Source organism: Somniosus microcephalus, chromosome 25 (assembly GCF_052327205.1).
Source record: "Somniosus microcephalus isolate GS21.2 chromosome 25, FLI_Smic_1.0, whole genome shotgun sequence".
In the NCBI taxonomy this organism is placed as follows: Eukaryota; Metazoa; Chordata; class Chondrichthyes; order Squaliformes; family Somniosidae; genus Somniosus; species Somniosus microcephalus.
In genome coordinates, this window is record NC_141011.1 from 30,327,425 (window position 1) to 30,339,703 (window position 12,279).

The 12,279-nt window shown below is 43.5% G+C and overlaps 1 protein-coding gene across 8 annotated transcripts in view; it reads right to left on the reverse strand.

Moving 5' to 3' along the window:
• The window catches only part of tmco4 (transmembrane and coiled-coil domains 4), a 101,154-nt gene that overhangs the window by 22,019 nt on the left and 66,856 nt on the right, over positions 1–12,279 (reverse strand). For all 8 annotated transcript variants that reach the window (XR_015073524.1, XM_085967061.1, XM_085967056.1 and 5 more), the window contains exons 12-13: positions 7,861–7,978; positions 6,520–6,637 (exon numbers count right to left, since the gene is read on the reverse strand). Coding sequence is in view for 7 of the 8 variants with exons in the window: in XM_085967061.1 (XP_085823187.1) it covers positions 6,520–6,637; positions 7,861–7,978 (236 nt within the window). In the remaining variant the exon portion in view is untranslated. The remainder of the gene's footprint in view (positions 1–6,519; positions 6,638–7,860; positions 7,979–12,279) is intronic.

Consider the following 12,279-nt stretch of genomic DNA (forward strand, 5'->3'; position numbering starts at 1 on the left):
CAGAAACACTCAGTTGAATTGTCACTGATTCATTTTCATATACTGCATTTTGTATAATAAATATATTTGTGAACTGCTGCATGCCTATTCATCTACTCAACATGGTTTCACTGCTGTTTACTCCAAGTAACTAAGGTCACTGAGCTGAATCATGGCTCACTCCACCCTCCCACAGATAGACTGCCACTTTGCCGCCTACTGTTAACTACCAAGATTTAAAAAAAAATTAAATTCCCTAGTTAATTTGGATAAAGGAGAGGGAAACAGTACACAGATTCATCTATTTATTTCCTATTTTATAATTGTCATCTAAAATTTATAAAAATTCGTCTGTGCTGATCGTAGTGATACAGCGCAATAATAATGGCCCAGAATCTGCTGGGAGTAAACGGGTAGTTTAATGCACACGCTGTTACTGGTGTGTAAACTGCCCAGCAACACTCTCCGTATCTGTTCCTCGCCACAAGGCACAAGTCAGGAGTGTGATGGAATACTCTCCACTTGCCTGGATGAGTGCAGCTCCAACAACACTCAAGAAGCTCGACACCATCCCGGACAATGCAGCCCGCTTGATTGGCACCCCATCCACCACCTTAAACATTCACTCCCTCCACCACCAGCGTACCGTGGCTGCAGTGTGTACCATCTACAAGATGCACTGCAGCAACTCGCCAAGACTTCTTCGGCAGCATCTCCCACACCTGCAACACACGGACTGCAGCGGTTCAAGAAGGCGGCTCACCACCACCTTCTCAAGGGCAATAAGGGATGGGCAATAAATGCTGGTCTTGCCAGCGACACCCACAACCAAATTTTAAAAAAATCTGGAGTTTTGAGAATGACAAAGTTAACACACATCAGGAAAGCAAAAGTTGAACCATAGGTTGGTGAAATTACACAGCAATAAAACCTCAAGAAGAGAACACATGTCAGGAATATCAAAGTAGGGCGTGCCGGGGATACCGAGGGAGGGCGTGCCGGGGATACCGAGGGAGGGCGTGCCGGGGATACCGAGGGAGGGCGTGCCGGGGATACCGAGGGAGGGCGTGCCGGGGATACCGAGGGCGACAGTAGCAGTGACAGAGAGGAAGCACATGTCAGGAATACAGTGGTAGCAATTATCTGGAATACGGAGGGCAAGAGTATCAGGAATACAGAGGAAGCGTGTGTCAGGTGTACTGAGGGTGCATACGTCAGGTGTACAGATGAACCATGTGGCAGGAATACCGAGGGAGAGTATGTCAGGAATACCAATGGAGCACGTGTCAGGAATACTGCGGAAGATTTGTTATGAATGATGAGGGAGTGTGTGTCAGGAAGATAGAGGGACCGTGCGCCAGTGATAGAGAGGGCGTATGTGCAACCAATATACTGAGAGAGAAAGAGAGCAACTACCGGTGACTGAGGGGGCGTGGGCCGGTGACGGAGGGGGCGTGGGCCGGTGACGGAGGGGGCGTGGGCCGGTGACGGAGGGACCGTGTGCCGGTGACGGAGGGACCGTGTGCCGGTGACGGAGGGACCGTGTGCCGGTGACGGAGGGACCGTGTGCCGGTGATGGAAGGAGCGTGTGCCGGTGATGGAGGGAGCGTGTGCCAGTGCAATTGTGCTTCGCTGTGGTCTGGAACCAGTGCCCCTGATTTTCTTATATATATGGTGAGAGAGGATGGTGAAGGATTCAGAGATATACAAAGATAATCAACACTCCAGAGAACACGGGGGTTCATGTGTTGTTGCGGGGTGGGAGGAAAACAACTTGCATTATACAACACTTTTAACATGGAAAAATGTCCATGGTGCTACACAGAGGCATAATCAGATGAAAATGGATACTGAGCCAAAGGAGCGATTAGGAGAGGAATCTTGGTCACATTGGTGGGTTTTTAGGAGAGGCTTAAAGGACGAGAGGGTTTTAGGGTTGAAATTTCAGAGAATGAGGCCTGGATGGCTAAAGGCACCAGAGGAACAGTGAGTTCTGGGTAGGGTGGTAAGGCAGGAATTGATTACAGAAGAGTGACCGTCAAGGCTATGAAGGCATTTAAACATGAGGATGAGAATTTTAAATTGGAGGCGTTGGGGGACCAGGAGCAATGTGCGAGTAGGACTTGGTGTGGGATAGCATATGGGCATCCAAATCTTGGGTGAACTGAAGTTTACAGGTGGAGGATAGGAAACTGGCCAAGGGAGCATTAGAATAGTCGAGTCTGGAAGTGACTAAAGAATGAATGAGAGTTCAGCAGCAGATGGGCTAAGGTGGGGCGGAGGTGCGTGATATAATGGTGGTATGAAGTAGGCATTTTTTATGATGGAGAAGATATGGGGTCGGAAGCTCATCACAGGGTTGAATAGGACACCAAGGTTCTGAACAGTCTGGTTCAACCTGAGACAATGATTGGGGAGGGGGGGCTTAATTGGTGTTTGTGGCCGGGCCTGAAGACCATGGTCCTCCTAATATTTAACTGGAGGAAACTGAAGCTCATTCAAAATTGGCAGTCTGACAACAAAAAGAGGCAGTGAAGGATTCAAGAAAGATGGTGGAGAGGTAGAGCTGGGTGTTGTCAGTGTACATCTGGAAGCTGACCCCATGTCTTCAGATGATGTCAGCAAGGGGTTCCATGTAGATGAGGAAGAGAAAAGGGCCAAGCACGGATCCTTGGGAGATTCCAGAGATAACAGTGTGGGGGCATGAAGAGAAACCATTGCTGGAGATGCTCTGGCTACGGTCGGAAAGGTAAGAGTGGAACCAAGCAAGGGCAGTCCCGGATGTAATTTATGACTTTGATTAGGGCGGTTTCATTTCTGTGGCAGGGATGAAACCTGATTGGAGAGATTCAAACATGGAGTTATGGGAAAGACGGGCACAGATTTGGGAGCCGACAACATGTTCAAGGACTTGAGAGGAAAAGGAGGTTGGAGATGGGCCCGTAGTTTGCAAGGACAGAGGGGTCGAGGGTCGGTTTTTGAGGAGGGGACTGATGACAGTGGTTTTGAAAAGCAGGATGACACTACCTGAGGAGAGGGAACCACTTAAAATGTCAGGAGAGATGTTACCTAGAAGGCAGCAGGCCAAAGCTGAATAGTGGAGACATGAAGATGGATGAATATTCTGGGATTTTGCTTAATTATCTTTGGGAATTAGGGAGTATTTATAGAGAACTGTGTCGCAGGAGAGTAAGTGTGGGGCCTATGATAGGCTAAGTTGTATGTAGTGTATGGAGTGACTGGGCTTGATGGGCAGAATGACCGTTTCTCATGCTGTGCTGCTATTATAGTGAAGTACGTTATAGAAATGTTATTCGAGTTGTTCGGTAGTGCAGTATAACTTATGTTATTGGTGTGCTACATTTTGTGGAATAACATTTGTATTAAATGTTTTGACACATGCTATGCTAGTCAGAATTTGCTAGTCAGCTTTTCAAGAGTCTACATCTAAATGCATGATCATAAGGTTAGACAGGGTACCAAATTTCATGTTTCAGGGGAACTCGGAGTGTGGTCATTGATAGGTTTCTTCAGATAACAAGGACAGTGGATCTATATATACCCCTCATGTCTGGCCTCTTTGGACTAATTTTTTGACAGAAGTTGCAGCAACAGTAACTTGAAGCAAGAGTATCAATTAAACCCTCTACATTTTTGGAAAAATTAGTTGTACAGTCTGTTCTCTGCGTCAGCGTAAACTTTAACTTGTGATTTAATCTCCTCTGAATCAGAAGTTTGAATTTACATGCCAGGTAGCTGGACTGCGACTGCAAATCCTGAATGACAAAGTTACTTAAAACACCAGGACTGAAAAGGTCTGATAAAAAAGAGAGAAAAACTTCAGATAACCCCCAACTGTGTCAGGCAATCATTGTCACCGTGTCTTTCATTACTTAGTGTGAGATTAGAACTGACCCCTGTTTCTATGCCTCCTATTCACAGATCTAGTGGCATACACCGCTTCTCGTCATCTCACAATAATTAGTCTCTCTTTTAACCTGTCTGTGTTTCTCTGTTTGACTTGTTCCCACTCCCTGTGTATGTTTCTTTTTCTTTGTCTATCTGTCTCTCTATCTGAACTGCCGCTGATTCTCAATCTTTAGCAGAACTCCCAATGTTGCTATAAATTAAGGTGATTGGCAAAAAAAAGAGGCAACATGAGGAAAAACGTGTTAATGCAACGAGTGGTGAGGATTTGGAATGCATTGCCTGATAGGGCGGTGGATACAGAGTCAATCGGAGCCTTCAAAAGGGAATTGGATAATTACTTGAAGGAGAAAAAATTGCAGAGGTATGGGGAAAGAGTGCGGGAATGGGACTAGCTGGATTGCTCTTCGAAAGAGCTGGCGCAGGCTCGATGGGCCGAATGGCCTCCTGTAGTACTCTATGATTTAATGCACTTCATGTTCACTTGCATATCAGACTAAAGTTAAAGTCACATTGCTATGAAGTACAGATTGCATCTAATTTTTCCCAAAACAATTGAGGTCTAAACTGCCATAAAAAACTTGTGGTAGCTGCATGTATTTTCAGCTTTATTAGTCACAGTGTCAAATTTTCATTACTGTACTACAATGACTGTGTAATGTGATGAGGCTTGACATTAACTGCACTCAGTCATACTTACTGTCACAACACGGATTCTAAAGAAAGAACCAGCATTTACATAGTACCTTTCAAAACCTCAGTACATCCCAAAGCATTTCACAGCCAATAATGTACATTTTGAAGTGTAGTCACTGTTGTAAAGTAAGGAAACTTGGCACTCATTTTGCACACAGCAGGTTCTCACAAATAGCGATGAGATAAATGATCAGATAATCCGTTTTTAGTGATGTTGTTTGAGGGATAAATGTTGGCCAGGATATTGGGAGAACTCCCCTGCTCTTCTTCGAATAGTGCCCTGGGATCGATTAGATCACCTGAGAGAATAGACAGGGCCCCAGTTTAGCTTCGCATCTGAAAGCATTAGAAACTTTACACGAGTACTTTCCAAACCAGCATCTAAGCTAAACTGGGGCACAGGGATGCCGGGTGGGGAAAGCATGTTGTGGTAACAATTGGCATTGGGAACGGCTCACGTTACAGAAAAGCTACAATATATTTTCTTGTGAGTACTGGCACGGTGATCTGTAGGCACCTATATTATGTTTGTGAATAATTCTGTGATTGGATTTGCTGTTTGTTCATTCCTATGTCTTTAGATACTTAATCTGTTCACTATAGAAATCCAGAAAGCCAGTGCAGTAATGAAAATGTAAGTAATTTTGAGGAATGCGGAACATGAACATATGACTGGACTAACGGCATATATGAGGTGAAATACAATACTTGGATAATTATCAGAAGCAATATTTTCTGAACGCCAGCTCTCCTTCCCATAAATATTATTTAGGTGCTGACTACAGTTACTCCACTGGGAAGAAATGCTTTAATTGGTATGTGTCAAATAAAGTAAATGCATTTAAAAGCAGCATGTTTCTGGTGTTGCTACACAACACACCCAGAGTTTCTTCTTCATGATGTGCAAGAGGTAAAACTTCCTTCAGCTTATTGACTGCCCAAAGGATCTAGAAACAAACTGTAAGCTCATCTGACAGCATTTACATAGTAACAGTTAGAATTTGTTGATAATACTTTTGTTTACAGCAATAAAATGTAACATTTCAAATACACTTTATTAAGATAAAACCAAATGTTGCAATTTTATCTCACCAGTTCTGGACATTAAAAGTGTAGAAGGATTTCAAATTGTTTCCTGTTGGGAATTAAACTGACAGGGTTACTGAAGGGTTAACTGATCTCAAACTATCACATTCACTTGGAGGAAGTAGTCAACTTTATATCGCTGGAGGAATAAAAAAAATGAGGGGGCTACCCAGGTTTGAAAAAGAGATCCAATAGGATTAAAGCCTCGTCTGTTTGCTGACTGCAATTTGGGTTAAACATTTGGGTAATCACACTCTCAATTCTAAAAAGGAGTCCTGATGCATCATTCTCGTAGCAGTCCCAAGCTTGGATATGGTGTCGGGATTCCTTTTAAGAATCGAGTGTTGGCAATGCTGTTCAAACCAATTACTCGAGTGTGTGGCTGCACAGCACATGACTCCACACAAACTGCCATTCAATAGGGAGCTGTGGGAAATGGAAACATTCACACTGGTGCAACAGGGGCTGCCCTTCTAAGGCTGGGTCGAAGGGACACGGTTAGGGGGAAAAACATCCAACTCGTGTTATACCTGAACTGGGGAGGACAGCTAGAAGCCAACACTCGGTACCTGGAATGGAAAAGGGGATTTGAACCTTTACCTCACATGAAAAATGAACAAGAACCAAGTACGTTTGAAGTTGAAGAGGTTTCCGTGCTCAGAGTTACACACAATATAGTGGGACATCTTAAAATTAATTTAAGGTCTAAAATGGCTCCAGCATATCAGAAATAAACAGTCATCCAATAAAGGAAGACTGACACTGTCCTGTACATTAAAGTATATTCATGCGTGTCAAACAATACTCAAGACAGTGGAGATAAATACTCACAATGGATGAAAGATCCACATTCATCATTTTTTTGTCATCCATGGCAATTGGCTGTAGACCTGCTACATTCAGCTGTACTGAAGAACTACGATAGACAAAATTTAGAAGCCAGTCTCCCCTGTTGTAGCAGAAAGAATTCTCTTTACAAAAAAGATTTGGTGAAAAGCTATTCGTCATAGCATAACCTCAAAAAAATTCTGCCCTATTATTTTATTCTCTATATAAAATTGGGTATGCTTTGTGCTCAGTCTCATTCCTACTACCTTTTCCCACTATAAATAAAATTCATTTTTTTCCAAATAAACTATACCACCACATTAGAATCATATTTACAGATACGATGCCAATCAATTCAGGCTTTACATTGTCCAGGGTGTTTAGGAAGGGAGTCAGATTTCCCCAGTGAAATAAATTTACCACCAAACCTAGCCCACTGTACAAGTCTGGTTGGTGTCGTGATGAAGATACGTCAAAATCTTCCCGTTGGTTAAACGCTTTAACTCTAGTCTGACCTATAGAACCATAGACGTTTATAGCACATATATGAGGAGGACAATTGGTCCATTGTGTCTGTGCTGGCTCATTAACAATCCAAAACGAACTCCACTACCCTTCTCTCTACCGTATAGTCATCTGCTTCAAATGTTTATCTACTTTTCCCTTAAAAAATGCAATGGCCTTTGCCTCTGCTTCTTTGTCTGGCAAAGGATTTCCATGCTCTAACAACTCTCTGCATAAAGAACATTTCTCGTAACCTCTCGCATTACTCTCTTCGTGACAACTTAAATCGATGACCCCTCATCAATGACTCCCCAACCAAAGGGGTCTTTCTCGATTTACACTTTTTCAAAGTTTAAAAATTGTATTACATTTCCTTTTACAGAAAAAAAGTAACTTGCCTTTCATGACCTCAGGACGTCCCAAAGCGCTTCATAGCCAGTAGTGTCAGTGGAAATAGTCCCATCTCTCCTCATAACCATAATTTTTCATCTCTGAATCATTCTGGCAGACCTATGCTTTAAGCTCTCTTGCTTTAATGTACTTTCTATAACGGAAATCCCAAAACTGCACCTAATCATGGCCGAACCATTTTCTTGTACAAAGGTATACAAATTTTTCAATTCGACTGAGCTGTGGAATGCAGCGTGGCTTCCATAATTAATGATCTTAATGAGCATGAATTGTCTTTTTTTTTTAAAACTAGCATTCATGTTAGTGCTCCCTATCCCAATCCATCACTTTTTATTTATCTACTTTTGCGTTAAATTAGCAAAGTCAGGAATTTTGGCTCTTATAAGTCACCAATATTACAGCCTCAGAGCGCAGGACATGCTTGTGTACCTGCAGTAGCCGTTAATTATTCGCCCCGCAACCACTTTAGTGAGGGGTTTCCAATGTTTGGCCCCACCTTCCACTGGTGCTCCTAGCAACACAACATCTTCAATAATTCCTTCAGAATCTGAAAAACAGAAGGCAAGTAGGGCATGATGAAACCTCGTGTGCATTGTAAGAAAATTATCGACACCCTGCAGATTCATTACCCTGTTACTGTGAATGTCAATTTAGTATAAACTGGTGAATCTTATCAAAGCACCGACACAATCAGGGTTAATCTGATTATTTCAACAGCTTTCAGCAAAATAGCTCAGTTTCATATTGAACTCGGAGCTAAATTCTGTTTATTATGTGCGGGATGCATTTTGGATGCACTACAAGGCATTTGTTTATTTCTCGAGTAAATGTATGTTTCTGTTGCCATGTGGTGTAGAATGCATAATATTAAAGAATACGCTGTGTTATATCACCAATGCAGCAGCCATTTATGTACAGCAAAATCCAGCAAATGGCAATGAAACGAACGTTCAGTCAATCTGTTTTTGTTGATGCTGGTTGAGGGGGCAATGTTGGTCGGGACACCAGTAGTACTCCCTGCTCTTATTCTAGTAGTGCCATCGGATCTTTACTGTACACCTCAACCGCTGAAGCCGATGGCACATTGGTTTGACATCGCATCTGAAAGGCGGCACCTCCAACAATGCAGCACTCCCTCAGTACTGCACTAGAGTGTCAGCCTGAGTTGTGTGCGTCATGAATCTTATCATGACTCATGAAGTAACATTGGGCGGCCAGCTGGTGGCGCCGTCTAAGGAGTATAAATACTCGGGCATGGGCCCAGCTTGCTCAGGATGTTTCTGTAACCAGGAACTAGTGATTGTAACTGGAAATCTCATGGTTTTGAAACAGTTGATTAAAGCCTTGTTTTATACTTAAACCAAGCGCTCGGTAGTCTGTTTACATCAATGTGCTCAGGTCCTGGAATGGGATTTGAACCGGCAACCTCCCGACTCAAGAGGCGAGAGTGTTGGCAACTGAGTTAAGCTGACACACAAACTACATCAGGATGCCGTTGTATAGAATGTAGCTCACAATATTCACTTCTTACTATAGTGGAACTGCATGGTTTTTACTTTATGACTAGAAACCTGAGAAAATATTAATTCAGAGTAGTTGACCCCAGCAGTCAGGGCAGAGGAGGAAGAAAAAAACAATCAACCAGCGTTCTAACTCACAGCTACCTGGTAATCCCTGCTGGAATGTGCGTCCACGTAGACAACTGGTGAGGGCAGGATCGACTCAGCTCTGATGATTCTGGACTCGCATACAGAACGGCCAAATGGGAGAAATACCATAGAGTAGGCGATGCCCGTGGAACCCATACCCAGCATACACCAGGACCTGAAGCAGGGACCTGCTGGCCTGTGTGGCTCAGCACCAGAATGCTTGTGCAGCTCAAGACCTTTCCTTCCTCTTTTATTTCTCTCTGTGATTGACTACTAACATCCAACTTGTGATCTGATTAAAATGAACGAAACTCTGGATTTAAAAAAATGAATGGAACTCTGGGTCTATATCCTCGCATCACAGTAAGGAGGGGACTTCTGCTCCACAAGACAATTGCTGAATAAAGTTATTTACACATGTTGAGTTTCACAGTAAATATTTAACATGGAGATTGTTTAAAGGGACCATAAAACTATTTTCATTAATCGGCTCTGTCTGTCCCTCATGGCAACACCTGTTACACCTTGAAGACTGTGCTGTGCTTTGCAGCTTTATTGCAGCACTAGCTTACAATGTTTACCACTCTCAGAGCCTGAGCCCTTATCCTAATTCAACACTGAGAGGATGTGTCCACTTTATATGGTTTAGCAAATCCAAGAGAGAGTTCATTTGAAGACTAATTCCTCACCATCTCAATTATTTCTCCTCCTCCTCCTCTGAAGGCAATGGTTTAGTTCTCTGAATGGCTGTAATGGAATAATTAAAAGGCATAAGCAGTCCAGTGCTGAGCCTCAGACGAGCTCCCTGCAATTCCTGGTCTGTGCTGAGTATGGGTTTCACGGGCACTGCCTACCCTATGGCATTTCTATCAAGTGCCGTTCTGCCTCTGTGAGGCCAGAACCATCACAGCCGAGCTCAAGCCTGCCATCGCCGGATGTCTACACAAATTCACATTCCAACAGGGGTCACCAGGCAGCTGGGACTGGTTGATTTCCCGCCCCTGCCCAGCTGGGAATGGCTGATCCCCCCCTCCCACCCCGAGGAAGAGGAAACACCCAACCCAGCAGCGAAGTTGGGACTGCAATCAGTTTTTAACAATAACCAGGGTTTCCCACCTGCTGAATGCTGTGAGCTGAGGTGGCTGGAGCTCTGTGTCATGGAGAATGTCACTCCTGCAGACTAAAGCAGGTGATTTAAATAAAAGATGGTTTTTCGAACTGTGTTGTCAGGGGCTGCTTTATCTTTAGCATTCACACCGCCTCCAGTTCAATGTCAGTGTGCAAGTATGTGAGTGTGTGTGCACGACAGAGGGGGGAGCTGATGAGGATGACTTTAGGTCAGCTGACATCTAGCTGGAGGAACATTTAGCTCACCAAGGTGGACAGGTCGTTGTAATTAGTGGGGACAACCTTGAGGTTAATGGAAATGTCAGAGCTGAGTGACGTCAGTGTACACATGGAAGCTGACCCCATGCTTCCAGATGATGCTGGCGAGAATAGTATATAAATGATGAAGAGGCGGAGGCCATAGAATGCCTATGATGTGACAAGCAGGGGTACACAGCCAATTGTACTTACAGCATAGCTGTAGACAGAGATCATACAGCAGACTTTGCCTCACAGTGTAGCACGTCTGTAGGCAGAGATTATACAACAGGCTCCACTCAGTTAGCATTTTACATTCGACCTCATCCACAGTAGTTTCATTTAACCAGCAACTTTACTGGTGTGAAGGTAACAGTCTCCAGGAACAGAATGCTTCCTCTATTAATGTTGTCAAACTATGAATTTGATCCTGAATTCACAATCATACCTTGCATAAAGCAGGCAGACAACTTATTGTACAAGATACCAAGTTGTAAATCACTGCCTCTGCAGCCAGTCCCATGGAAGCTGTGACCTGGTTGTAGATTCAGACCTGTTTGGCTCTACTGCAAACATGAGGGAGTGACTGAACACCCCAGAGACTGATGCGCAATATAACCGAGCTACTGACCAGTGCAAATTCAACCCATGCCCCATCTCCGAAGTCATTAGACTTTAAAAAAAGCCTTTGAAGTCCATTTTACATAATAACCAACTGTCAGGTGGAGCTAAATGAACTGAACTCAGACCTGGGTCCTGCAGATGAGGAAATGCTGCTTCAAAAGCGATTATCTAAAGCATTTCCTCATCTGCAGGACCCAGGTTGCACGAAGAGAGGAGAACACTGAGAATACTGGGAGATGAGGGGGTTGGTAAGAGAGTGGGGTCACCGGGAGAAGGTGAGCACTGTAGCACTGGGAGAGGGAGAGGCAGGGTAAAGGGGGACAAAGAGAAAAGGAAGCAATGGGAGACAGGGAGAAGGAGGGCCTGTAAGAGGAGCAGTCCAAGAGTGTTTTTGATTTTATTTTGGATGGATTAATGGAAACAATGACTACACCAGATGCTGACATGGTTTTGCATTTTAATCAGAGGTTTCTTAATACTGTACTGCTCATGCATGAATGGTTGCACTGATGTGGCAACAGGAGATATTACAGAGATAAATAATTTTCCCTATATCCTGGACTAACGTCTAATTTAATTTGTTACTACACTGCATCATCAATGTTATGATTCAACTTTGTGGCTCATCTTTCATAAATCAGCTAGCAATTTGCAACTTGATTCGATGCTATTTTGCACAGCCTACATTTCTGTGCATCATGTAAAGCTGAGAGAAGGATGGTGACTTATGAAAGAGTTTGTGTGCGTTGGGATCTATTATACATTTATTTTTAGCTAAAAGCTGGAAATTATGATTACCTCTGAGGATAAACAAGTCAATTCTATACAAGAGCTTCAGAACACCCTATCCTGTAACAAATAGTGAGAATGTTTGTAATTACAGTACCTGCAACTACATTAACAACTTGCATTTATATAGCACCTTTAACGTAGGAAAACGTCCCATGGCGCTTCACAGGAGCGCAATCAGACAAAAATTAACACCAAGCCACAGAAGGAGTTATTAGAAATAAAAACAGAAAATGCTGGAAATACTCAGCAGGTCAGGAGAGAGAAACAGAGTTAACGTTTCAGGTCGATGACCCTTTGTCAGAATTGGAAAAAGCTGGAGATGGAACAGGTTTTTAAGCAAGTGTAGGGGCAGGGAGAGGGGGGAGGGGAGGAAAAAACAAAAGGGAAGGTCTGTGATAGGATGGAAGGCGGGAGAGAT